This window comes from Stigmatopora argus, chromosome 17 (assembly GCF_051989625.1).
Source record: "Stigmatopora argus isolate UIUO_Sarg chromosome 17, RoL_Sarg_1.0, whole genome shotgun sequence".
In the NCBI taxonomy this organism is placed as follows: Eukaryota; Metazoa; Chordata; class Actinopteri; order Syngnathiformes; family Syngnathidae; genus Stigmatopora; species Stigmatopora argus.
The window spans coordinates 10,823,246-10,849,931 of record NC_135403.1 but is presented as its reverse complement, the minus strand read 5'-3'; the positions used below and the strand labels follow the sequence as shown (position 1 = coordinate 10,849,931).

Below are 26,686 nucleotides of genomic sequence, written 5' to 3'. Positions count from 1 at the left end.
CAAGAGGGCCAATCTATACTACAAGTCAAAATGGATTGGACATCATTTTCACATTAAAAGGTTTAAAGAAAATGACACCAACATCATACCTAAAAACAAAACATAAAAAAATATGAATTCATTTTGGAACTTTTTGGCATTTATTTTGGTATTAGCACCCACCGCAACAGTTAATATATGCATGCAAGAATATGTATTTTTTTTTAACTCATTGGCTGCCATTGATGGCACTGTACAAGTAGAAGGATTACAATAGCAATTTTTCAAAAAAAATAAAAAAGAATAATTCTCGAGGGCAGTATCTTTCTTTCAGTCTGCCCCCTCTGACAGAATTTTCTCCAGCGTCTTCACAGATGATTGATAAATCACCCTAGAAAGAAGGATTTTTTTTGCATCATGAAAAACATATTATAATATCATAATTCAATCATATTTGACATGGGCCCACCCTTGGAGGTCACTGTCTGTGTCAGCGTGTGCGCTAATCTGTTGCTGCAAGGTTAGAGCAGCTCTTCTTAAGTACGTATTGAACTGTGCCCCTGAAAAAAAGTCATTTTTGTTAGAAATATTGGGATAAATAATGCATGAATAGTACATTTTGGCCCACCGAGTTTTAGGGCGGCCAAGAGGTGCACAACGGCGGCCAGCTCATTTAGGGAGGTGAAGGCGTTGGAGTCCAGCGAGGAGACAATCTCAGCCAAAAAGGTCCTGATGACAACACACAAGCTAAAATTGACCAATCCAACAAATACATTTGAATCATTTCAACTTTTAAAAGTGTATTTTAGTTTACAAGCGTCGATCTATTATATTGATTGCAAGAATTAGTCAGATTTTTACGGGGGGGAAAAAGTGAATAAAAAAAAAACATTGTTCAGAAAAACTGAATTGTGTTGTTTTATTTTTAATTAAAAAATAAAATAAAATTTAAAAATAATGTTATGAGAATGAAGCCATATTTTGAGAAAATAAATAGTGTTTTTTTTTATAAATCTATTCTAGGCATTCATATCTTATGTTTTCAGTGTCACCCTATTACTGCTATTGTGATACTTTAGTTTGTTGTTTTCGTATTTAAAAAAATCTGTCAGAATGTTCCTACCTGGTGACCGGTGCCGACTTGAGGATGACGGAGAGCAGTTTACCGGAAAGAGGAGGCAGGTCATCTGCGGTCTCTGGAGCATTCACCTCTTGCGGGTGCGTCATCTTAGGGGTCATCAATATAAACATTGTCTAATTCGCTATACTTGCCTTTCTATCTAACTATATAATGAGCCTTATGAGCATGTGATTTATCGCTGCTGCAACAAATTCATCTCCTTTTGGGAGGGCGTGGCTTCAAAATGCCCCGCTCACCTTCGTGAGGGGATATCTAATCTCCACGATGATGATGGCGACAAGGGTGTCGAAGACCCCACCGAGGTCATGGGCTTGAGCCACGTGCAGGAATTCATCGAGGTTGCTCAAAGCCGACTGGCATAGCTAGAAAAAATAAACACAAAATGGATTATTATAAATCAACCTGCTGACTACTGCACGTAAAGATGAAATATAGAACTTTTTTTATATTATGGTTATCAAATTCAAAGTTCTGATTACAACTACAGGACACATTTCATCAGAATACAACCTGTACCTGTTTAGCCTCCTCTTGTTGTTTTTTAATTTGGCGGGCCAAAAGCTCTATTATCACGTGAAAGATGTTCGCCACCACAGCCAGACATTGGGTGGCGGCCTCCAGCTCGTCTCCTTCTTGTTTGGCTTTCGCCGAGTAACTTGGAGTCAACTTCGCCAGAACCGTCAGGACGGCAGGGAAGCATAAGGAGCCCGATTCTGTGCAAAAGAGAGATTGAAAGATGACTGAGATTTAAAAAAAATGTGCACCAAAGAATTTTGATCACATCACCTGATCGCACGACGAGCGAACACAGGTGCAAAACGTGACCCTTGAAGTTGCTGTCGTCCAAACAGAGAATCACGTCCCTGCAGACTGTCAGGAAGGTCTTGATTATCTCTGCTGCTAACGCTCTCGACTTCGCCACCTCGTCCTCGCCGTCTATCTGGCAAGCGCCGGCCAGGAAGGGCAGCACCTTTTCGCCCACCCACATGGCCGTTCCCTCAAGAGATAGAAGGTACTCGCGCCCTTGGGAAGTCTAGTGAGAAGTGACGTCTATTTACAAAAGACGGCTTTTCTTTCACGGTCTGGAGCACTTGAACGACACTCACTTCTTCATGCAGGTGTGTGCTTAGGCGGCCATGATAGGCAAAGGCCTTGAGGGCAACGTCCATGCCGGCTGCGTCCGCTCCGGGAGAGTTGAGGTGATAGTACAGCTGCGCCTGGACAAGAATACTTTTGTAAGTGACAAAAAAAGTCTAGTGTTCATTATTCTTAAAGGGTAAAGAGAATTGAATATATTCACATACTTCTCCGTTTCCCAGAAGCCCATGGAGTTGCTTTAACGGGCCGTGACTGAGGGCCAAGACCTTGTTACGCGCTGACCGGTTGAGGAGAAGGTAGTCCAAGTATGCCAACGCTAGCTGCGGCTTGGACTCGGCCGTTACGTGAATGGTCACCTTCCGCTTGGGGGCTTCCTGTTAAATGCGTGACGGTGAAATAAGGTCATGTGAGTGTTGTTGTTTTCTTGACGACAGATGAACGAACTGACCCTTTGCTTCTCAAGCAGAGATTCGGAAAGCCATTCATTGATGAGCTCCAGGACGCCGGCGGTCTTGCCCCAACGGCACATGCATTCCAGCAGCTGGCCGTACACCGAAGCCGAGGCACCGGATTCCATCTTTCTCAGACGAGACAACACAGAATAGCTAGGGCGAAGAAAAAAAATCCCCCCAAAAATGTCAGTGCAAGAGAAAGTCGATGGATATAAGTGTCAGAGTGCCACTCACCTAAATGTTACTACGGTATGAATGGGCATGAAGGAAGCCAGCACCATGAGGGACTCTTGGCATCGCTCATCCTGAAGACAACACTTAATTTATTCTGATGATCAACGACAAATTGAGTTTCTAATTTGTATATTCATATAGTAAGATAAGGACAATCAAAAAAGGAAATGACGGCATTACTGCAGTAATACTTGAACCATATAGGCACTCATGCGTATAATTTAACAAAATACAGAAGTGCACCAAACAGACACAGCAAAAAAAACATAACTACAACACGTCTAATAGCCATACCCATACACTAAATGCTAAAAAAAATATTATTATTTTTTCTAAAATAATTCTTAGCATAAGCATCTAAATTCAAGCCATTGCCATACCGTGAAGGCACTAAAGTATTTGCTCATGACTGCTCCGAACTGGGTGTACACGTGCTTTTGGGTGTCTTCATGTTGCTGGAGGGTCCTGTCGACGCTCTTCCACAGGACCACCAGGACCTCCAGCAAACTGGCCACAACGTCCTTCTCCAGTTGAATACGATTCTTGCTCTGAGGCTGAGCAGAAAAAAAAACTCAGATTGAGATTGACCCAAGCCTACATATACTATTATTAATTTATTATTATATCTTACTATGCTGTTGGCCATGTCATTATCGTTAACCTCCATGTTTTCGACGTCACTTTGAATACATTTGTTGAGGACGCGGCGAATGGCCAGCATCAACTTCACTGCATTAAGACAGGGCAGAGTTCAATCTTAAACATGGACATGCTATCATGACATTGCGAATTAGTCTCACCTCTATTCTCTGGGCTGGAGTGCGAGTCGGCGTACGTGTAGAACTTCCGGGCCGCCGTGGGGCTCATCTGGATGAGGGTGATGCAGCGACTGCACCACTCGATCGCCGTGGCGTCGGCGGGGAAGAAGGAGTCAAATAGCAGCTCGGAGAGGCGCTTGGAAATGGGTGCTCTGTCAGAGGACAGGCGGCTCACCAGGTGGTCCAGACTGCACACTTCCCAGAACTGCAGAGGAGTGTGGGGGGGGGGATTGGATAGGAAAGGATGAAAAATATCGCTTTGTCACTACTTTGTCCATTTTTTTTTTAATTTGGCTGGGCCTGCCTTCTACTCAAGTGTGACTCAGGTTTTGTTTTTCACACTGACAGCTGTGAAAAGGATTTGTCAAAGCTGTCCAGGAGTGATACTGAAGATAATTTATATGCTTTTGCAGAGGTAGGTGAACCAATCCAAATTTCTCAAGCAATTTAGGGTACCTTGGCCGCACGGACCGCCTTGAGCTTGAGAAGCATCTCGACAAAAGCCACGCGGACTTTCTCCGAGGTGTCGTGGAGGCTGTTCTTGAACTTGGGGAGGAACTTCTCCATCACGGGATGGCTAAGCACGTTGTCCAGAACCAGGCAAAGATACTGAGGAGAACGCAAGGTTCAGGAAAGCCTCATCGAAGGCTAATATTGTCATATTTTCTAAGGAAGTCCCACCGTGAAAAGAGTGCTGCGGACTTCGTCGGAGCTGCTGTCGTGAGCCAGCTCCTTGAGCTTCTTCAGGAAGTCAATGACAACCACCGGGGGCAGCATCTCCCACAACCTGGCGAGGATCTTGCAGACGCCCAGGATGGCGCTGCAACGCACGCTAGGGCTTACGTCAGACAAAAGGACCTTAAAACGCAGAGACTGTTATTTTCCCAAAATGTATTGAACAAAGACTTTTCAGAGAAAAACACACCCACCATGAGCTTGTCCAGCTGTTTCTGAATAGCCTCTTCAATTTGCTGATCGGGGTCAATGATAGGAAAGGCATCCGTAAAAAGCATGGTGGCATTGGCGCGAACTTCAAAATTTGGGACCTGGAAGAAAGAGATGAGAAGATGGACAGTAAGGACATTTGAAATTAAAGAAAGATGTACAATACGTACGCTGAGATGCTTCCAAAGTATTGGTTTGTAGAGGGCATACAGCATCTTTTCCACTGAGGGGTAGACTTTCTTCTTGTGGAAATAGAACATAAACTGGAAGAAGCCAAGAGAACATAGAAGACATGACTCGTGATCCTTACTTGCGTTTGGTATTTGTAATTTTTTCTTTTCTTTTGCTTGTTACCTCTTGGATTTTTTTGAGGATGGGCGACGACCTGTTCATCAGGATGGCACACTTCATGAAGTCCTGTATGCAATCGCTTTCAATCTTTTCTAAGAAGTTGCCGCATGCCTTCTTCCACGCTCGGAAGTAGATCTCTGCCACGTGTGATATGGTTGCTCTGGAATATTAGTAGTAATAATATAAGTTTTTTTTGTTTTTAAGTACCTATATACTTTTATTATTGGTTGCCGTTGACGGCGAAAGACGTCTGAAAATGTTATACTTTTAATTGTGCCTTATGTGAGTAAATATGTGCCGAGTTGCATTGTACGGTTAATTATCCCTTAATAAGAGGAATTGCAATCATGAATATGGGGAGCAATTGGCAGAGGTTAACAGTTGTGTAACTTGGGCACAAATAAAAGAAAAAAAACGGGTGACAATGTTGCAAGCTAACGATTGGGTAAATTAGCCCCATCTGGTGGGCAAAAACAAATACTACTATCCGTTGACATTTAGGAGTCAAGGGTTAAAATCCAATTCAAAAATGAGTATTGTTTAGGATGCACATTTTTCATCTGTTTTTCATTAGAACTTCTCGTGTCACTTTAACATCTAGGTTTAATTAAACGGTCAAAATGGAAATTTGTCAGGCCTTTTAAGACAGCAAAAGGTTTAAAAATAAAACCATCTTTTTATAAAGGTAGAGGCAGGCTTCTCACTTGTCGAAAAACTGCAGTTCATTTTTGATGGTTCCATGGATCACTGGGATGAAGTCGACGTGCCAGCTGAAGAGAAACACCATGAAGCGCTTGCCCTGTGGCACCGCAGACACAAAGACATGCACGGTTACACTTTCAGCATGGTGGCAGCAGGGGCGATTGGCGCGAAAGCTCACGTCGTCGCTTCGGAGGAAAGGACGACGCAGGAAACATTGAGCCAGCTGCTCGCCCAGCTGCTCGCCCAGCTGCTTGCCCAGCTGTTTGCCGCTTTCGGACAAGTAGTCCACATTCAGCAGCACCTTGTGGAGGGTCCACAGTCTTTGGATCTCGGCACCCTGACAAAACAATTTCATTGTAAATGGCCTATTTTTGCATGCGGAAATACTATAGCACATCCAAATATATATTTATTCAGCCCCAATTTGAACAAACCTGTGATGAACTGATTGGTGGTGATTTTTATTAATAAATATATATAACAACCAATGAGTTAAAACTTAAATCTAAATAAACATTTCAAAGACACGATCTTTTTTTGGGGGGTCTTAAACATAATAAGAGAGGCAAGTCAACTTGCAACCAAATACTGACCGGTTTCTTCAAAATAAAGCTCTTCTTCAACGCGATGACAAAAGCGCTGAGGCCAAATTTCTTTTTGCTCTTCAGGCCTTTCTTCCACCAATCCTCGCACAGCATTTGGATTTGGAGCAGGACATTCGACTCCGTCACGGGAAGTGACAGCAGAACATCTGGACGTGAAGACGAAGAAAAAAAAAAAATGAAGCGGAAACCAGTATCGAAGAAGCACCAACATCGGCACTCACCGTGGAGCTGGTGGGTACATTTCAGAAGACCGTTGTAGTCGTCTCCATTTTGTAGGACTTTCACTGACACGGTGACCACAAGCGTCACACCGGCTACGACGGCCATGACGTGTTTCTGGAGGAAGACGCGCAGCAGCAGTTGAAAGCATTCCCACACAGAAATATATATATACACAAAAAAAATGAATCATCTTACGGGATTGAGAGCAGACTCAACATCCATAGCATCCTCCCAGTGTTCCGGTGGCATCTCCTGGAGGACCACCTGAAGGAGGGCAGAAAGTTTTCTCCATAGAGCCTCACGTTGATCCTTTGACAATTCTTGCACGACTTCCTCCACGTCAAAAGGGTCCGCCCTGACTTTCTGCTTAGCAAAATAGCAAGCAATAAGAAACACTAAAGGCACAATTTACAAAAATCAGGTTCAAACATTGGTAGGTGATTTAAATTGTCGGCACTTGGGAGGTTGTTTTTTTAAATAAAAAAATAACTTTTGCAAGGTACTTTGTTGTTGTTGTTGTTTTACATAGTACTCTGTTAATGACATCGATTTGAGTATAATTGTCCTATGTGCATTATATTGCTTATCTACACTATTTTCTGTCTAATACTGACAATAAAACGAGTGAAATCAGAAAAACTTACGTGAAGTTGGACGAACTGAAGGAAATCGTTCACATTTTCCTGACAAACGGATTCCAAAAAAGCCTCACGCTTGGACATGATGTCGCTTTTAGTTGACGATAACTGAGGTTCTCCGGCAATGTTGTCTTCTTCGTGACTGAAACACAAGAAAGTACTGTGATGAACGTCTTTTTTAGCAAGAATTCGTTGAGTTGGTATATTGACAGTTCTCCATTGTTGATAGTGGATTGTGAACCCGCTCAAATTCGTACGACGGTTTTTTACGTCAGGACGCAAAGCATAAGTACTACGTCAGGACGTAAAGTGGAAAAACTACGTCACACACATGCAGTTGTTGCTTTTTGCCACCTGAGGGCAAAGTTTCCCTATTTACTATGTTCTTTTATTAAATATAGTACTTCAAATGTGCCCTGCAATTGATTATTAGCTGCTGACGAGTGAAGAAAATACATAGCACCACTTGAGAGCAAAAAAAAACCATCCATATATGTCCCCAAAAAGCAACAATTTATTAATCAAAAAGCCACACGTCATTCAAAATCAATAACCTTAAGAAGGCAAAAATTACACATCGATGAGGTTTTTTCATTTTTTAAGGCACGGGATAGATAAAAAGCTCCAACAAACACAAACAGTTAAAACTGCATGGCAAAAATTGATACAAATCTCTGTACTAAGTTGGTTTGCTGGCAGCCCGGCAGTTTAAAAAAAAAGAAATGCATGAACAGTCGTCTCTAGCTCGGTTTCTTGGCTCACATCTGGCACGAATCACCTTCAAACTCCAAATTCAAGTATATATAATTTTTTTTTTCCAAATCATTTGCAGCCCTATAAAACGCCCAAAAAAGTTTCTCTCAGTGGCAGCCATGCCTGTCCCAAAATGAACCAAAGCAAACCAGATAATATTGCACAAAGTCCATCTAAAATGACACAAAGCATTCATTGATATGTGCATTCAATTTTAAAATCTAAATAAATTAATAAGAAAAGTCAAAGCATCCGCTACAGGAGAAAAATATAAACAAGACTTACTTGGCCGACTCCGACTTTCGGGTTTCATACTGCTCCTTTGGTAAAAATGGTGGCTTTTTTTTTTAAATTCTTCATCTTTGTGCCCTGCTAAGTTATGTACGAGCAACATCAAGAACAGTGGCAAGATCTTTCGTTATGAATACAATAAGTTACGATACGTGTACGCTCCAACGACGTCATGAAAAAAGCATGGGAAAATGCATGCGGATTGAAATGATTTTACATTATATGACAAAAAATGTACAGTACGGAATAAAACGGTTTAAATCACAACAGGTCACAACGTAAATGTGTCTTGGATGCTCCTTGGCGACGAAAAGCCATCTTCGCTCAGCTCATACCTGCAAGAGAAAATTAAATATTTCAATATTATTGGATTACAAAAGGTAAATAGAGATGATGTTTTTAATTTTTTTAAATCCTCATTATTCATGTACAAATCTACCATTGTGTCCATCCTTTTGCTATATCTTCTCCACTCAAATCAACCAGCACCTGCAATTGTAATGTAATTGTAATTGCAATAGTCATTTTCACCTAAAGATGATTACAATTTTTCCAAAAATATAAAATACATTACTTTTCCTAGAAGACCTTTGTGTTTGGACAAAATATTCCCTCCGTTCTTTACCGCAACATCCATAGTTCTCCTATGGAGCTCCACAGTTGACACGTTAAACTCAAACCTGTAATTAAATTAACATTATAAATAAAACAAAAATCACATCATTCCAATGCCTAAAACCTACGTCTGATCGTAAACAGGGTTGAGGGTCTTTTTTACGGTGCCCGTCTTTCTCCGTCCTGCGCGGCTTTTGTCGGGCAGCAGGTAAAGACGGACGAAGGGGTCCGAGGCGTCTTTGGAGAAAGCTATTAAATTTCTGAGGAGAAAAAAAAAAAGTCAGACGCATACTACACATGAATTTAGTGCATAATAATTGGGCACCTCGCCTACTTTGGAGAACATTTTAGACTTTTAACTGTGCCCTATGTGAGTAAATATGTGCCACGTTGCATCTGTACGTTCTTTTATCGCTTAATAAGGGGAATTGCAATCATTAACAAGGGGAGCAATTGGCCGAGGCTGACAGGAATGCAGACGTGAGACAAAAGTTGACTTTAAATAAGTGTTGATGCTAATGCATGCTTTCATTTAATAGAAAATAATAATAATTGTGCAAGCACTAGCCTAACTGTTTGAAAAATCAAATAAATTCCAGAAATTACCGGCAGGCGTGCACCACCACGATGAGCTTGTTCCGTTGGCTGCTATGCCGAATGGTCAAATGGACCTCACCCAGGGGGAACTGTGTTGGAGTGGAGCCGCTGTAAACACACCATTACATTCGCATTGTATTGATTTTTACTCAGCTTGATCAATTAAAATAAAGAAAATTAAGGATATGGCTTCACTGTTCCAATATTTATGGAGTTTAGTGTATTTTTCTAAGTGAGGAGGTGCATAAATGTACTGGCTAAAAATATCAATAAAGACCAAAGTGATAGGGGAAAGCAAATGCCATTAATGGAGTTGTTTGGGAATGTAGAAAAATCTTCAACAAAGGAAATTGGACCATAAATAATACATTAGTTATTTTACTTGTGCAGCTGCCGTAGCCGCTGCTGAAGCTCCAGGGAGGCGAAGGGCAGCGAGATGTCCGAAACCAGACTGGGCGTGGACTCGTTGTGGGCCAGGTGCTTCTGGGAGGCCGACATACCGACGCACAGGCTGGAGACGCTGCGCAGGGGGCTAGCGGCGTACGGCTCGCCGTCCCGGTGATGCAGCGTCAGGGAAGAGGCGTGTGCGGGTTGTGGCCGTGGCGGTGGCAGGGTGGGCGAATGGGGGCGCGGCGAGTCGGAGGAGGACGCTCTCGTCGAGGTGGGCGGCTGGGGCGGACTGGATTTGCGGACGCGGACTGCGGAAGGCTGATCTGAGGAGCCTTGCTTTTCCAGTGATAGGATCTAATGAGGCGATAAGGCACATTTAATTTAAGGTTAGTTCATTTTGTTTTATATTGGTGATATGCTAATTCAATTCTCCACAGCAATGCACTGGAGCAATATAATGACTCACGGCTTTAAGTAAAACGACTATCACGCTTGAGTGCTGTCTATAGAGAATGGGCAACAAAAAGCCATTTTTCGGAGGCAATAATGTTCCATAATATCATTTTTTTGGAAGATTAAAGAGCAGAGAACCTGACATGTTTTTTAAAAGGACGGGAAAGCTAAAATAGGATCCCAAGGTAATTTTGAAATCAATTTAAAGCTGCAACATATGACAAATGGGGATCACGAACTCAATTTTTAAAGGCCAATCCATCAAAAGAAAAAATCATAAAATGGTGATGCTTTGCCATTCCAGAAGTGTCCATTTTTTTTTCTATGGGGGCCGTTTAAAGAAAAATTAAAGGATGTGAAGCCACAACCTGAAATCCTCCCTACTTTTTAGACACTATAGTTAATTTAAAATGAATGTGTACCAGACCACTTTTACCCGCAAGGCCATCTTTAATCTGATGCTGGAGCTGGGACCCGAGTTTCTGAGCGGGAAACACTGCGTCAGTGTCATGTCCTCTTCCTCCAAAAGACCCTTCAGAGGCACGCTTAGATTACCCAAGGTGCACTTGGTCTTATCATCTTTCACCTGAGTGGGGAAGAATGTCAGAAATTATGGCAGAAAACCAAAACAAAGCCACCAACGTTAAAAATAAGACCCCTACCTCCACCTCGAGCTCCTGCCTTTTTGGATTGTGAACCAGGAATGAAAAGGAATCTTCCCACAAGGGTTCCTTGGTCTTGTAGCGGATCTTTAAGAAAATTGCAGTGACGTTATTCATTTAAACCACTTACTGACGGTAAATAAAATAAAAATTGGAAAAGGAGACCCACATTTAAAATAACAAGGAGCCAATGGCAGGAGACAAAACTACATTTAATTGAATTGGCCATTTCTACTTCATCGCTCTCTTAATGTGACATGCGCATCGATTCACGGTTGAACACTGCCAGAGCTGTTGTAAAGCTTCAACGTTCACTCGAGGATACATAAACTTAATCGATGCATCAAACACAAACCGGAGACCCACCTTGCTCTCTTGAGTCTTGTGCCCAACGGTTAATTGGACATACGGACTCGGCTGGCTGCTGCTCTTCTTTGCTGACTATGAAAAGAATCGTAGAGGAGATCGATATGAAAATAAGACCGTCAATTCTCCTATTGTGTTTGGTGTAAGCAGACACTTTTGAACATGGAGGCAGATGGTCCCATTTTGTCGTGCAAGATCTTACAGGTTTTGTATGAATAATACATGCTCGAGGCAAAATATATTCTGGGTTGCGTGAATGCTTAGGATAATGTGGAAAATGCTATGGGACCAATTGCCTTACGCGCTCATTATGGTAATGATGTTAAATCTGGAATGGTTGTAAATGAAACAACATGGAAATGTTGTTTTTCAAAGTAGGAGTTAAAAATGTGTACTTAAAAGCTTGCATATCGGAAGACTTGCTTTTCTTAATTAAAATATAATACTGACTAAATGTGTACTTTTTTATTTTTGTATTTTATTCATTTAATTTGTTCTGGCATTAATTTAGAGGGAGGAAAAAAATACGATATTTTAAGGACTTAAGTCTGCATTTTTTCATAGTTTTGCTGGGCCTGCAACTAATACCCAAGTGCAACTTAAATATGTATTTTTTGTTTCTTGTTGGTTTCTAAAAAATACAAAATTGACCTCCTAAAAATGCGACTTATATATTTTTTTGCACTTCATTGTGTATTATTTGGCTGGTGCGACTTATAGTCCAAAAAATATGATAAGTAAAATTTAATGTTGTCTGAGAAATATGGCAGTTTCTTACGATAAAAGCACAGATGGAAGCAGTGCACATTCAGCATAAATCAATATAAAAAAAATGTAGTTTAAGCACAGTGTAAGAGAAGCAGATGAAGTTGTCGCAACCATGACATGCAAGCATGCAAGATGACATCAAACATGCATATTATTTCAACGCAGTGACGCAGTGCAGGTGCCCATGATGTGGCGCATATATGCAAATCCCACTTTACCTTCAGGGCCTTAAAGACCTGCTTCAACCCGTCACAGGTGAAATCAGACAGGTTGTTCTTTTAGAGCCAAGGAGGAAGGAAAATTAAGGGGAGACAAATAGGAAAACCAAACCCCAGTTAGCAGGATGAGAGCTGGGCAATGGGCCGAAAAAGATGAACGATTTAATGTGCAGAGATTGCAGAGAAGGAACACTTTTTTAACAGGCTAGTCCTTCTGACAGCCTTGTATATCAACTAGTCCTCTCGCTTCTTTCTGTTATAAATCACATTCTAAAAGTCAGCCTTGAAATTTAATAAGAAAAAAAAATCATCATAAATTGAGGTCCGAAAATGTAAGAATTCTCCCCCTTTGTTACCATTAAATGTTATCCTAATTTGACATTTAAGAGCTTTTTGTTTTCAAGCATTAATTTACATATGATTTGCATTTGAATTTTCATTTCATATTTAAATGTGTGCTGTTATCTTACTACTCATATTAATTGCTAGCATTTCTGGTCACGGCAAAGCAAACGATTAGTCACCAGGCCGCGCAGTTAAAACACAACCGCCATGCCAAACGACTCACGCCAATGGTGCGATAATCTGAGCTGTTGCTCTCGCAAAACACCAGTCCTGACGCTCGTCGCTCGCTTAAATTGCCACAGCCTAAATTTCCACTGAAGATGCTCTTGGGGGAAGGGGTAGAGGGGGGAAAAGGACAATTTACAGGTGTGACTAAAAAGCCAGGCTGAGGATATCACAAGTCTACACACCCTTGTTCAAATTCCAGCTTGTGTTGACATTACAACATTAAAAAAATCCACAAAAAAGGAGATACTGATTGAAAGATCACTTTAGCCTGAAGCAATTATGCAATCTATTGCTTTATACCCTTTCTTCAATTACATGAAGGATTACTTGTTTTATTCAGGTGGCTTTGTTTAAAAAAAAACTGCTAAGGCATTGCAAATTAATTCTGGCGGAGTTAGAAGGAAACCGCAGCACAATAATTTGAGCGTCAATCTTTTAAGAAGATGGGTTCAAGGTAAAAATATAGTCATACAATCAAGAATGGGGATAATAAAGAAAGGCAGAACTGACTTCTACGCGCTGGTTCATGTAGAGTTCAGTCGCCACGGAAACCAAAGAACACAGCGAGTAAACTGAAAGTTAAACCTTGTGCTAACACGGACGGTTTCATGCCTCTTATTTGAATTACTGGACATTTCCTATTAAACTGGTTGTGTGTGTGTGTTGATGTATGACTTTTCTTACTGGCAGATTCTTCGCCGAGTCCAAGTAGACGACCAGGAGTGCTGAAGACAGCCCGTCATTGGCCAGGCTCCTGTCAGCTCGGATGCTGCGCAGCACCTGATTGGTTCGAAACGAGGCCGACTCAGGAAACGGGTAACCGAGGGTCTAAGCAGGTGACGGTCGCGTACCTGGTCCAACTTTTCCGTGGAGGAGAGCAGAGATAGCCACTCTAGTTTTAAGTGGAGTTTCCCTGTTGGAGCTTCTTCCAGATCGAACCACTTTACAAACATACAAAAATAAACAATAATTTTATATGTCAACATCTAAGTAAATTTCCACGGTCTCCAAATCCTTATTGCAATTTTTCCTATTTGCCGTTGTTTTTTGTTAGAATTTAACTGAATTGTTTTTAAAACTAGCTTATTTATTATTTGTTTTGAGGTGCGAACGAAAAATGTTCATAAAAAAATTAATTGAAGCTTTTACCTCTGCTGCTAATCTCAGTTAAGGCTCACAATAAAACTAAACATATAAAATAACGACATATGCAAGTGGCTTATTTGCCCAAACATACCATTAGTCGGTGTTTGCAGTTACAGGTGTGGACATGTAATAAATAAACAAGTAATTTCCAACAGAATCCAGGCACTTGTCGCCATTCCTGGCGAAACATTTAAGCGACATCGTTGCATAAAGAAAAGCAGACAGTAGTTGGATTTAGTTTCCCCCGGGCTGATTATTCCCTTTTGTCTACGCAAAGCTGACTGGCTTTACTTTAATGCTCACTCAACAAATAGATGCATGTGGGCGGTGTCTCGATGCGTTTGCTGATCTTGTGGAACTGATCCTTTAAAAGACCTCAAGCACATAGAGTCGACTGAAAGGAGGGCAAGAAGGAAAACTATGCGGATGCTCACCTCGTCCACTTTTTGTTCCTTGTGCAACTCCGTCATGTCGATCATCAGGCTGCGGGTCACCAAAGGTGTTAAAAGAGAATTAGTGAACAAAAATGAAAAGTTTTCAGGTGTCCCACAATTGGTGGAAACTAAACATTAAAAATCCCAAATTTACCAGAAGTGATGTATACTGCAATTCTAGTGTACACCAGTAAAACAAATATCTGAGCTAGTGTGAACAAAAATGAATGTACCTTCCCAAGAAATCGTCTTTGTCGGGATCCTCGTCGAACAACTCAATCTCGAGGTGCTGACCGGAGTGCTCATAAACCAAAGCCTGAAGTGGACAATTACTTTTTATCATTTTACGCAAACAGCCGAGCGGCACGTTGACGAAACCGCAAAGCCTCCATTTGTTACCTCATAAACTTCGTTCCATTTTGGATGAAGGCTCTCCTTGATGGTCTTGCTCTGGAAAAGTTGATTGCCGATTTGCACAATGCCGTAAGGGTCTGACTTCCCCTTGATGAGCCCGCCTAGAAATTTATCCTTGCCCTCCAGATCCTGAGCTTCTAAGAAGTGAATCCGGAGCACTCCCTTGGAAGAAAGATTTCCCATGAAAGTTGAGTGATTTGACCACATTCTTCTTATTTAACTGAAGAGTGACATGAGTGCATTTTCACAAATACATTTGAAGATTCAGAGGGACGAACAAATGTAAGCATTCCAATTGAGACAATTCCCTGCAAGTGTTCAACTTGTTGTTATGGTTACGGGCACAAAGCCTTGACTTAACTGTATTGGCGCTTAGCTTAAAAACCTTTCAACAAACTACTGGGGGCTTTAGTTTTGTGGAAAGGGATGAATAAAGGTTTATCTAATCTAAAGGTTCACATTGCCTGTGAAATGACACTGTTAAGTTTCTCATTTTAACTTTAATGATAGAAAACTGTTATCTATTTTTCAGTTATCATTATTATTCATAATAATAATAATCGGACATAGGCTTTGTCATCATCATTGACTCGACAAAAGCCTAATTGTCATCATACCCAGCTGCGTATCACGAAATTGGTAGTTTTTTTATTATTATTTATTATTTTTTGTTATTGGCAATTTTTAGAGGCCACCACAACCACAAATGATCTGAGATCAAGTTACAAAGTTTGAGAAACTACATTATGTTATGATAGATGGAAGACTACTGAAATCATTGTATGTTTCCAATTATTTTCACTTTTTCCTTTTTTTAAATAAAGAAAATGAAGAAATATTGGATAAGGATAAAAACATCCATTGCTGTCAATGGGAGTTTTTCCCATAAAAATAACACATCTCCTTTCACTAATTACCACAAACATAATTCTCTGAATACTAAATATTTATCTGGAATTGCAGTCAATGAATAAAAGAGGCTCATAAAAAGCGCCCACGGGCAATATTGCGGTCAGCAATGTCTCGACTCCCATTGACATTGATCACAATGGTTGCCAGTGTTCATTAACGTCTTTTTTATGTCTTTATTTAAAAAAAACAGTTGTTGTTTTTAATCTGGCCTTTACCTTTGGGATAGGAAAGCGAAGCTGGGCCAGTTCCACATCTCCAACCAGCGGGATTGTTATTCGGTTGGGCAAGACCAAATAGGAGGAGATGATATCTTGAACCAGCGTGTCAGAGAGGCCGCTGTAAGAAAAGCAATACAAACAGCAGCCTTGCATTATTTATAACAGTAAAAAAGTGCTCCCCCCACAGTTGTAAATCTCCTCCTCCGATCTCATTTTAGCACTGGTGATGTTTTTTTCCAACTACATACGAGGGATAGATGCATTCCGACCAAATTAGTCATCCGTCAGTGCATTTCCAACCTAAGGTGCAATTTTAATATGCATGAGTTGAGTCATTATCAATATGTCTGCCACATTTCCAGTTAATTGGATGTTTGGGGATTTTATGAAAATACACTTTCTGCCTTGTTATGCTTATTCAATTCAGAAAAAAACAGTAAATGGCTAACAATTTGGCATATATTTAAGTGGTATTTGCGTCTAAATAAAGCGCTGAGTCAAAACTGAACATGAATTTCATTCCTCTCCTAAACTGCATATCCTCACAAGGGTCGCAGGGGGTGCTGGAGCCTATCCCAGCTAGGCACCAGGCACCAGGCTGAACTGCCAGCCAATCCCAGGGCACAAGGAGACGGACAACCAATCATTGCAAGGGGCAATTTAGAGTGTTCAAACGGCCTATCTTGCATGTTTTTGGGATGTGGGAGGAAACCGGAATACCCGGAGAAAATCCACACAAGCAACATGCAAAATCTGCACAGTGAGGACCGACCTGGGATCGAACACTCGACCCAAGAAATGTGAGGCCGACGCGGTAACCACTCGTTCATGCGAACGTGAATTTACATTTTTATATTTTTTATTTTAGTGCAATGTCAAGTACCACAAAAAGGTACATGTCAAGCCCTTTCTCATTTACTGAAGAACTGCTTGTAATTACCTCCAAAGGACAAGACCATGACTAGCCTAAATTAAGAGCACAACCACATATAACTTGTTCACGAGACATCTAATGGATTAGTAGGTGGATGTGGTTTCTAGGATCTGACGTCTGCAGTAATCACTGCGATAAATTTATTGTTCAAGAACATTCTCAAGGCGATGAATAAGACATATTGGTCCCCAAATGGCGGTTGGCCACTGTCAATACACGCCCATTGAATTGAATTAAGCGGCATTGGTTTCTCCACTATAAGAAATACTTTACAGTGAAAACTGGGGGCTAGCAAACGTTAAAGCGCAAACGAGATCCTCGTCCAACTGTATTGTTTTTTTTGTCTGGTTAATTTGATATGTAAGCAAAGATCTAAATGTCAAAACCGCGTAAATGCCAAACATTTAGATTTTGTTGGTCGCTACTTGACATTTCAAGAGTAAAGAGTTGCAATATCAATTGAATCAATTTAACTCCAACTATTGTTTTCCACCCCTTTGTTGCCAAGGCAACGTCATAGTAAGTGCGACTGGTGAATACCGATTTCCTTGCAGGGTTTTGTGCGTGAAGGTTATTTCTGATTATTTCAAAGACACTTAAAATGGAATGTGTTTTAGGTTATTATAATTATTATTTTCCGGTTGTTCTTTTAGTGAAACAATAGGAAGCATGATTGACTTGTGTAGAATTTGGAGTGAGCTGATGCAAATTGTCACCACACACTACACCACAGCAATAAAACACAATTACAATATTAATCGGACACGTGCTGCATAATAACATTACGATCACGTGCTACGTTCCAGCTGATGCTGTCCGTCTCATTCCACACCAACGCGACCTTTCACGTGACACCCCCACAACAAACACACACACAAGTATTGTATTCCACAAGCAATATGAATCTCTTTCACCCACAAAGGATTAAACAGAAGGTCAGCAAGCTCGTCGTGCCAACATGTCTGCGATACTCAGAGGTGACAATAAAACACACGCCTTCTACTTAAGTAAAAGTGTGAAAAAAAGAAATGAATAAAAGAAAAAAAACAGATTTTACTCCTATAACTATATACTATATACTTATGCATCTGATTCTCATGGTACACTATTATTATTTATTTTTAGTGTCTGCTTGCAAAAATGCTTTTGTAAATGTACTTTATTTTACATGTATGACATTGCTAGCATTGTAAACAACCAATAATGGAGTTTGGCTGATTTAAAAAAAAAAAGTAAATGTTACAAAAAAAGGTGCATTTTATCATCAAGAACCTATGCAAATATGATTAATAATTTGATTTAATAAATTACAATGAAAACATTTCATATTTTAATTTTACCAATATTTCTGTAGTTTGGAATTTCCAACTAACATGATAAATAAATGGAAGAAAATACAAAAGTCATTAATGCAATTACAATATGCACTCTTTTTCCTATATTTAAAAAAAACTCACTTCGTCATGGAAATTATGACTGTAACTTAATTCTACCATAATTACACTTTAGAAAACGATTGGAGCGAAACCACTGGATTGAGCACATAAGTAACGTATACACTCCCTAGCACGTTGCAGGTAATTGTGTTAGACTCCTTAATTGACTTTCATTGACTTTCCAATCTCCCCACGCAATACCGAGAAGAAATTCTGTTCAGCAATTATCTTGCACGAGGGGAAAAAAAGACAACTCCTCTCAAAAATAAGCAAAGCAACTTACATGAGTCCGGGAATGTCCAGTATGTTCGTGAGGCCCGTCCAGTTGATATCGAGAAGCTGCGAAAAGAAATTGCATTGCAGTTCAGTAAATTGCATGTTCCATCTGGTCCACATTCACAGCTGGACTCTTACTCTGAACAATGTCCAATTCACTTAAACTGGATGTGGAAGCTCATCTTTCTGTGCCAACAAGGCTTGTTCATTCAACCCTCCCAGCCAAAATAGATTGGACGTTTAAGCGCCATCAAAGGCGCCAACAAAGCTAAATTTTTGGGCCAAATATGAACTGGTCCAGCCCACGTGATATCAAGTTGGCATGAAGCCTCGCATAAATCAATAAACCAAGGCGTGTATGAATACTTAGCTGCAAAAGCTTATTGACTGTATGCATTTATTTCTTAATGGGCGACGACTAATTTCGTTCAGAAAAAAGTGAACCCAAAACAAGTGTTCCATTGCATAACTAAGTGATGAGCTCATATCTGAAGGCAGCCCTGTCATAGGCATTTGGCTCACTTGCTAGACTGCGACGGCGCACACATAACGAACATCCAGCAAGTGTTTACGATGCCGCTGCGCTGCTTTGGTCGCTCTTTACGAGCCACAGCCACAAGTGGGACAGCGGACACAAATCCTCACGTGGGAGCGGCTCTTTAAATGATTCATAAGATCTGCAGCAACCTTGCTCGGGGCTTCATTAAGACTTTTTTTTCTGAGCAAAGATGCAATTGCACGGCACCGTGGGTGGTATGCAAAACAAGGTAAAACAAGCGAAGGATGGAGAAATAAGAAGAGAATCGGATTGAGGTTCACGCTTTACTGCAGCAGTTTTCACGCTTTGCCTAATGAACACACCCTACTTTCCCCAAGCTCATACTAATGCTCCCGCAGCAGCAGATATTGAACGCTGCAGCATGTTATGTGGGTGACCAGAACAGTTTGAGTAAACAAAATAAACAATATAAGTTGACACAAGTGGGCGGAAAAAAAAAACATTGTTGTCCAATGGGATCTATGAAACCGTGCTCTAAATATAGAAAATCAATTCTAAGAAGGTATCACATCTCTTATTTGTGAAATCACTCTAATATTACTCCATCCGTTATTAAATCAATAGTCTGTCATACTGGAAATACAATGACCATATTCTCGAGACCAAGGGTGTCAAACTCGGGTTGGTTCGCGGGCCGCATTAACGTCAACTCGATTGCATGTGGGCCGGACCATTTTAGATATAATATTTAGATTTTGTTTTTAATAAATGGATTAAAAGAACTGGATTAAAAGCCCTGAATATTCAGTTTTTATAGATCTAAAACAATGTTTATTTTAGCTTTTCTTATATATATTTTTAGATTTTACAAAATAATTTTTGAACTAAAAACACAAAATTGATTAAAAAAATACAATTATTGATTTCAAAGGGGGAAAATCAGGAAATTTAATATACATCTATACTCATCATTTTAATTTGATCCTAAAACAGAAAGTCGGCACTCATGATTTACTTTCCCGGGCCACACAAAATGATGCGGCGGGCCAGATTTGGCCCCCAGGCCGCCACTTTGATAGTTTTGGTCTAGACTATAAATCGCACATCGAATAACTAAGTGTGACTAAATATTCCAGTGCGACTATAGATATACATTTTTTCCTCTTCATTGTGTATTCTTTGGCTGGTGCGACTTATAGTCCGAAAAATACGATAAGTAAAATCATGTCCTTCCAAGATGGCCTCACAAAAAGCCACAAAAAAACAAAATTTAGTTCATCCTTGTATAGCAAGGGTGTCCAAACTTCAACCCGCTGCCCAAAAATCGATGAAAATATTATTCAATATGCCACTCAACAACAAAAAGTGTCCGAAGCGTTACCGTCATAACGAAGAAGAGTGATTGAAAGGCATAATGACCCTCAGGCTTTTTTGTAATTTAGGATAACAAGTGAGGACAAGGCCGCCAAAGTAGGGCTGCCAATTAAAAGCCTTGCTGTATAGCTCCACCGGGTGCTTCTCATTTGCTGTAAATCGGTCAAACGTGTGGATTTTTATAACAGGCGAGGTGGTTAATGACGTGTCGGTAGCACGAACAGAGATTAAAGTAAGACGCGCAGCCGAGAGAATGAAAAGGGATCTGCGGCAGAGAAAACGCAACCACCTCTGGGATAACGAAGAAAGCTTGGCAGAAATATTCTATTTAATGCCGTCTGATGATATCACATGCAGTCAGGGACATAACCATCTGACATTGGGGTGTAAGGACTGGTCGCCTGCCAAATATAACAAGCACTCATGGTCACATTGGCACTTCAGGGCATTTTAAGTGTGTGTTTTTTTAAATACTGGAGGGAGTTGGAAGTTTGTGGGACCCAAAGCTAAAATAATATACCAAACTTACAGGCTTCTTGAGGAAGAATAGGGAAAGTGCTCCGACGAGAGGTACGTCACCCAGCAACGGCTCCATCACCACACGCAACACGCCGTGAATCTGGGGGATTAGAACAGGAACACGTTAACACAAACACTTCAACTCATGCACACACACACACACATAATTATAACCAAGTCCTCATGACCTCGCTGGCAGGTTGGAAACTCAATACTTCCAACTAATAATAACATATTCGGACAATTACAAAACTGGTGATGCTTCATTCATCTACGCCAGGCAAAAACAGATGCTTAATGTTTTGAATCTATATTTGGATTTTCATAATGAGAATAGCCTATTAAAGTTAATAATGTTAACGACTGGAGAAACCGTGTCGATGACATCCCAAGTGGGAAAACGTACTAAAAATTGATTTGCTGACACGTTCAAGACAAATGAGAAGCACTTTTATGGAGCCAAGATGACATCGTAGTTTTGCACGAAGCAAAAGAACTGACCTGAATGCTTTTTATTCCTGCTTTGCAGTAGTATCGTTTGATGTCCACGTCGATCTCCGTGTTGCCTACGAAGCTAGCACAGGATAGTCCGGTCTCATTAGTGCCAAGGCTGTTTTTTGTATAACGTCGAAAACTGACTGTATCGGAAGTATTCGCTACCATACCTGATTTGTAAGTCCATGACTATCTGTCGTCGATCCACATTCTCCGAGTAAACTTTGACACCGTTGACCCTCAGAGGCTACACAGCAACAAACAAGGGAAACATTTGACATCATCTACTTAACAATTACTATGCACAATTTAGAGCGGGGGATCGGATGTCTATCAAAGGCAGTGAAACATTATTATGAAATGGATTTGATGGCAGTATAATGGCAGTAAATGAGTTAAGGGCGACTAGCCAAAAAAATAATTCTGAGTTTGCAGGATATTGTCATGCAAATACTAGTCATTTTTGCATTTAAAAAATAATTATTTACTCAGATGTTAACTATAGACGGCATGTAATTAATAACTCTATTGAGAGCACTAATGTGAATATTTATACTATTGAAACAAACTGCAGAACAGAGTCCAGTGACTGTAAAAATAAAGTTAAAAAAATCCCTACCAAAATAGCTCTTTATCAGATTATTTTTTCTAGAAAAATGTATTTATTTCAAACCAACCACTGAGATTCTACAGTTTCTCACATTGATTAGAAATAACTGATGAAGTCCATCTCCTCTTAACGCTGAAAAATGTAGACTGAATTGAAGCATCTTTTGGATGCCAAATTCAATGACATTTTTTATCACTTGCTGCAACCCAATAAAAACTTGGCAGCGGGCCGCAGATGGCCCACGAGGAGTCGTTTGGACACCCTGGATTTCGAGAATTTCGAGTTTATCCCTAAGACGCAAACACGCTAACCCCAACCCAAGTGTTCCATCGCAAGCAGCCATGAACTCACTTTGTCTCCAATGTCGATCTTGCTGAAGCGAAAAGTGCTGAGGTGGGCATTGGACTCCTTAACGGCTGGCTCCACCGTGTCCCGAAACAGCTTCTCCACATATTTGCAGATGTAAGGCCACATCTGCTTCACCGTCTGACATTAAGGAGAGTCATAATATATAAATGGTGACATGTATTATTTTGACAGGACACCAACTCACTAACTGCCGCAGAGCTCGTGTATATGAAGCGAGGTGCTAAAGTTAAGACCCCGTTGCAATCACACAGCAATAAATGAATGTCGGCGCATGAATAGTAATGAGGGGCTTTGGAATGTACTGTATAGGCGTGGCTTCACTCGAGCAGATAATGCGCGAAGACGGCCGCTGGCTTCTTTTACCTTGTTTAGCCACTCCACTCGCTCCACGTCCGGAAAGTGGACCTGCAGGGAAAACAGAGCAGACAAATTCCACAGTTGGGCCATAGCTTTACGAATGCCAAAGTGTCTTTAAAGGTCAGCCTCAAGGACATAGTCTGCTTCCATGTTTTAAAAAGGATCCATTAACAATGTAAACCATTGTGAAACAAGTATTAGTGAAAAAAATAAAATAAATATATATATATATATATATATATATATATATATATATATATATATATATATATACATATATATATATATACATACACACACACACACATATATATATACATATATATATATACACACATATATATGCATATAGATATATGCATGTATATATACACATATATACATATATACATACATATATACACATCTATATACATATATATATACATATATATACACATATACATATATATATACATATATACATATATATATATATATATATATATATATATATATATATATATACACATAATATGTTACAATGACATATTTAGATTGTTTTCCAGCCTTTTGATTTTAAGCAGCATCTGTTTTTTTTAAAGAATTTCTGCTACCCTGAATTTCTGCTACCCTTATGAACTCACCTTGATCCCAGAAGTGAATAATAAAGAGGAAATAAATTATACTAAAAACAAAAGTAGGAATTTGACTCTGTAAACAGACCTTGGAAACCACCTAATCTTATAAATGCCTGTTTTGTTTTACTTTTCATGGCAATCTTTTAAGTGCTGTTTTCATTCTCTGTGCTGATGCTGAAATTGAATGCAGTGTTCTGGCTTTTAGTTGACCAACATTTTGATCAAATTCTGCACCTGAATGCCAACTCTTAAATAATCAGATCTGATAAGACTAATGCTTTTTCCTCCTCCTGTATCTCTCACACATCGGTTAAGATGTTTAAAAAAAATCTCAATGCAATCATGCAATCATTCAGTACTCGAAACAACAACAAAGTTCAAACCAGAGGAATCTGATTAAAAATCCTGACCAACCAGTTAAACCAAAAGCTAAATGAAATGGCACGCTTTCTGCAAACACTCCGATTCATCCCATTCCTTCAAGGTTTATTATGTCAATCTGTGGTAAAAGCCGAAGAAAAAAGCTATTGTACGGTACTGTATATCAAAACCCCGAGACAGAACGTCTAGCAAAAACAAACACATAAATAAACCCAGCACCAGCAGACATAATTAAACCCAATTGGATTGGACATCCTTTTCCCTCATAAGAACAATGAAGCAGTATTGATTCCAATCAGACCAATCACAACCCCACCAAGCAAAATTAATTGATATAAATGAGCACAAATCTAATCCATCACACTGTAATCCTCAATTTTGCTGACATTTTCCACCTTTTTCGTGCCTGACGCTTAGCCGAATTGACTCCAATGATCAATGACTTATCGATCGAACACGGGCCAAAGGAGACGCCCCGCTATCCGGTCAATGCATCTGCCCCGCCTGTTAGTGCGCCCGATGCCCCATCTCTTCAAATGCAGCAGCGTGAGTTATGGCACGCAGTCAGGCGGAGACAGAACACGGTGCCGTCCCCACCGGAGTCCCCGCCAAAGTGCTTATGCGGCATTCATCTCATGACAGGGATGAAGCGACAACACGAACATCAAGTCCTACTTAGAGCGATGTATTGAGTCTTCTTGTTAGAAGCTCGACAGCAACAACAAAGCCAGGAGTGTGCAGGTCAGGGCCGGGTTAGTAAGAACATGAAGGGAGAATCTGTAGAGATAATACGTCTTATTTAGAGACTCAATTCGGGGAAAGTGCTACGCAAAAGAGTAGGAGTTAGCAAAAGGGGAGTGTGTTTTGTTGATTTTGGAGAATACGTGCAGGTAAGGCCACTGCAAAGTTTTACCATTCGCTCATCACGAAAAAATATTCTCCATTGATGGAGACTCAACAAACATCATTATATTTGACCTAGAAAAATCAACAGCAAGTAAATCAAACTCAACAGTTCTATCAAAGCCAACTGGATGTGGCCCAGAAATCTTCCAAAATGAACTGAAAGGGACCAAAACTCAACAGAAAGTGACTCCGAATTACCCCCAATCTACAAAAAGTGACTTCAAATCAATCAAAAATTGCCACAAAAATGACCATAAAAAGACCCCAAACCCTGTGTTTTATTGACCATCGAGAAACTATTCCAAAGTAAATTGACCAGAAACTAAATATAAATATCCATTAAAAGACAAAACACTTGCTCCTTGTAACATCACCCATCCAACTATAAATCATCACAAATGTATTCCTCTTACGTGACCTAACTGACAGATGATGTCGTAGGGCATGCCAGATATGCAAGCGGGTAGCAGAGCCTTCCAAGAACTAATGGGAGCTATTGTAATTCCCTTCACGTGACAAGGTTCCACTAATAAGCGACTATTTTTTCAACCAATAATTCTAGGATGCTGCGGTTGCACCATGTTTTCTTTCCCCTCCAAGTCGGATGCTGTTTACTTTAAGTACCACCATTGTGCAGCCTCAGGCCTGAGTTGGCACAAAGCCAGCTTGAAACTTTATTTATGTATTTTTTTTATTTTAAACCAGGCATTCTGAGCAAGCAGCCACTAAGAGATGAAGTTGTGTTGGGGTCAGGTCATCAGGCATCAGGCTGATCACTAAAAGAATGATCTTCTTGAGATGGAAGTGGGTTGACATTAAATCGTTGAGTGTCAAACAAGAATACCTGTTACCCGGATAAAAGTGGCTTGTAACAGGGAGAGTGCAGGCTAGATCCCAAAATACCTGGGTGTCTGGTTTACCATTGTACCCTGCTGTATTTAGCTCAGGCTGGGGCTATAGGTCTAACGTCACTGCCTTGGTTGGGGGTGAGAGTGAACAGCTGGTCCTCGGTCACAGCTTTACACCTCCAGTCATCTGACAGGCAAAGTTATAGTAGTACAGGTGGAAAACTGGGCGATCGGGGGGCGTCTTCTTACCCAGGGCGGGAGGTCGCAGGCGCTCAGACCCGTGGCGACGCTCCTCTCCTCCCGTTCCAGGAACGCCAAAGCTCGGCTGAGTCGGCTTCGCTTCCCTCCGGCATTTTTCCTCCAGCAAAAATAAAGCACGAGTCCAATGAGCATCCAACTGAAGCTGAACTCAAAGTATCCCAGTGCGTAAATGGGGAAAATGAGCACAAAGGTCTTGGCAAACTGCAGCCACGTCTGCGTCAGCTCGCTGGTGGCCGACGCCTGGGCGTCCTCGCCGGGCGTGTTCCCCGCAGAGGGGCGATGGAAGCGGGCGCCGGGCGGAGCGGCGTGGCCGCCGTTCTCTTTGGGCGATGCAGGGGTGGTGTTGCTGCTACTAGTGCTGGTGCTGGTGCTCGCACCGTGGGCTGCTCGGACGGCCGTCATGCTGTCTCTGGACATATTTCCGTGTTCCCAATGTCCAAAAGGGAAGGGAAAGGCGGCGCAGTGGCTTCAGTTGTACGCCGCCGCTGCTGATGCTGCTGCTGCTGCTTCTGACCCATAACCCTCACGGGGAGTCCCGAGACGCCATGCGACCGAGCTCCAAAGCTCCGATGCGCACTCAGTTGAGGGAATGAACATTTCCATAACCTGAGCTCGGACGGATCATGTGCTTTGAACGTGTGCTCAACCCATGCGACTAAAATTGCACGCTCAAACAAATGACGATAAAACAGCACCACTTAGCGGTCATTAGCTGGAATCAACACTGCAGAGTGCAGATTGCTCAATTATTGTAACGACTATACTGATAGATTCACTATTTTGCATGGAAGTGGATCGACACTGAT

General features: G+C 40.8%; 2 protein-coding genes across 4 annotated transcripts; both read right to left on the bottom strand.

Moving 5' to 3' along the window:
• Positions 1–117: 117 nt before the first annotated feature.
• Positions 118–8,477, bottom strand: ncapg2 (non-SMC condensin II complex, subunit G2). Its single transcript, XM_077624205.1, has 26 exons — positions 8,224–8,477; positions 7,192–7,327; positions 6,743–6,910; positions 6,547–6,661; positions 6,314–6,471; positions 5,899–6,057; positions 5,723–5,817; positions 5,022–5,178; positions 4,838–4,930; positions 4,652–4,768; positions 4,404–4,580; positions 4,179–4,331; positions 3,705–3,927; positions 3,536–3,633; positions 3,285–3,458; positions 2,905–2,975; positions 2,667–2,823; positions 2,425–2,592; positions 2,227–2,337; positions 1,907–2,153; positions 1,637–1,833; positions 1,357–1,482; positions 1,103–1,206; positions 608–708; positions 449–539; positions 118–370 (listed from the first exon to the last, which is right to left on the bottom strand). The coding sequence occupies exons 2-26, from the start codon at positions 7,267–7,269 to the stop codon at positions 310–312; spliced, it is 3,399 nt and encodes a 1,132-aa protein (XP_077480331.1). The 5' UTR covers positions 7,270–7,327; positions 8,224–8,477; the 3' UTR covers positions 118–309.
• esyt2b (extended synaptotagmin-like protein 2b) lies at positions 7,680–26,549 on the bottom strand. Of its 3 annotated transcripts, XM_077624208.1 has the most exons (24): positions 25,869–26,549; positions 22,871–22,912; positions 22,490–22,624; positions 21,699–21,775; positions 21,535–21,607; positions 21,044–21,133; positions 18,649–18,704; positions 15,993–16,113; positions 14,851–15,027; positions 14,685–14,767; positions 14,452–14,500; positions 13,723–13,812; positions 13,556–13,651; positions 12,867–12,968; positions 12,299–12,355; positions 11,313–11,387; positions 10,947–11,033; positions 10,721–10,870; positions 9,824–10,185; positions 9,451–9,549; positions 8,973–9,104; positions 8,804–8,909; positions 8,669–8,718; positions 7,680–8,564 (listed from the first exon to the last, which is right to left on the bottom strand). In XM_077624208.1, the coding sequence occupies exons 1-24, from the start codon at positions 26,295–26,297 to the stop codon at positions 8,501–8,503; spliced, it is 2,802 nt and encodes a 933-aa protein (XP_077480334.1). In that variant the 5' UTR covers positions 26,298–26,549; the 3' UTR covers positions 7,680–8,500. The 3 variants fall into 3 exon arrangements, with proteins under 3 accessions (XP_077480334.1, XP_077480332.1, XP_077480333.1); XM_077624206.1 differs by lacking the exons at positions 7,680–8,564; positions 12,867–12,968 and having other exon boundaries at positions 8,686–8,909; XM_077624207.1 differs by lacking the exons at positions 7,680–8,564; positions 12,299–12,355; positions 12,867–12,968 and having other exon boundaries at positions 8,688–8,909.
• Between the last annotated feature and the right edge of the window lie 137 nt (positions 26,550–26,686).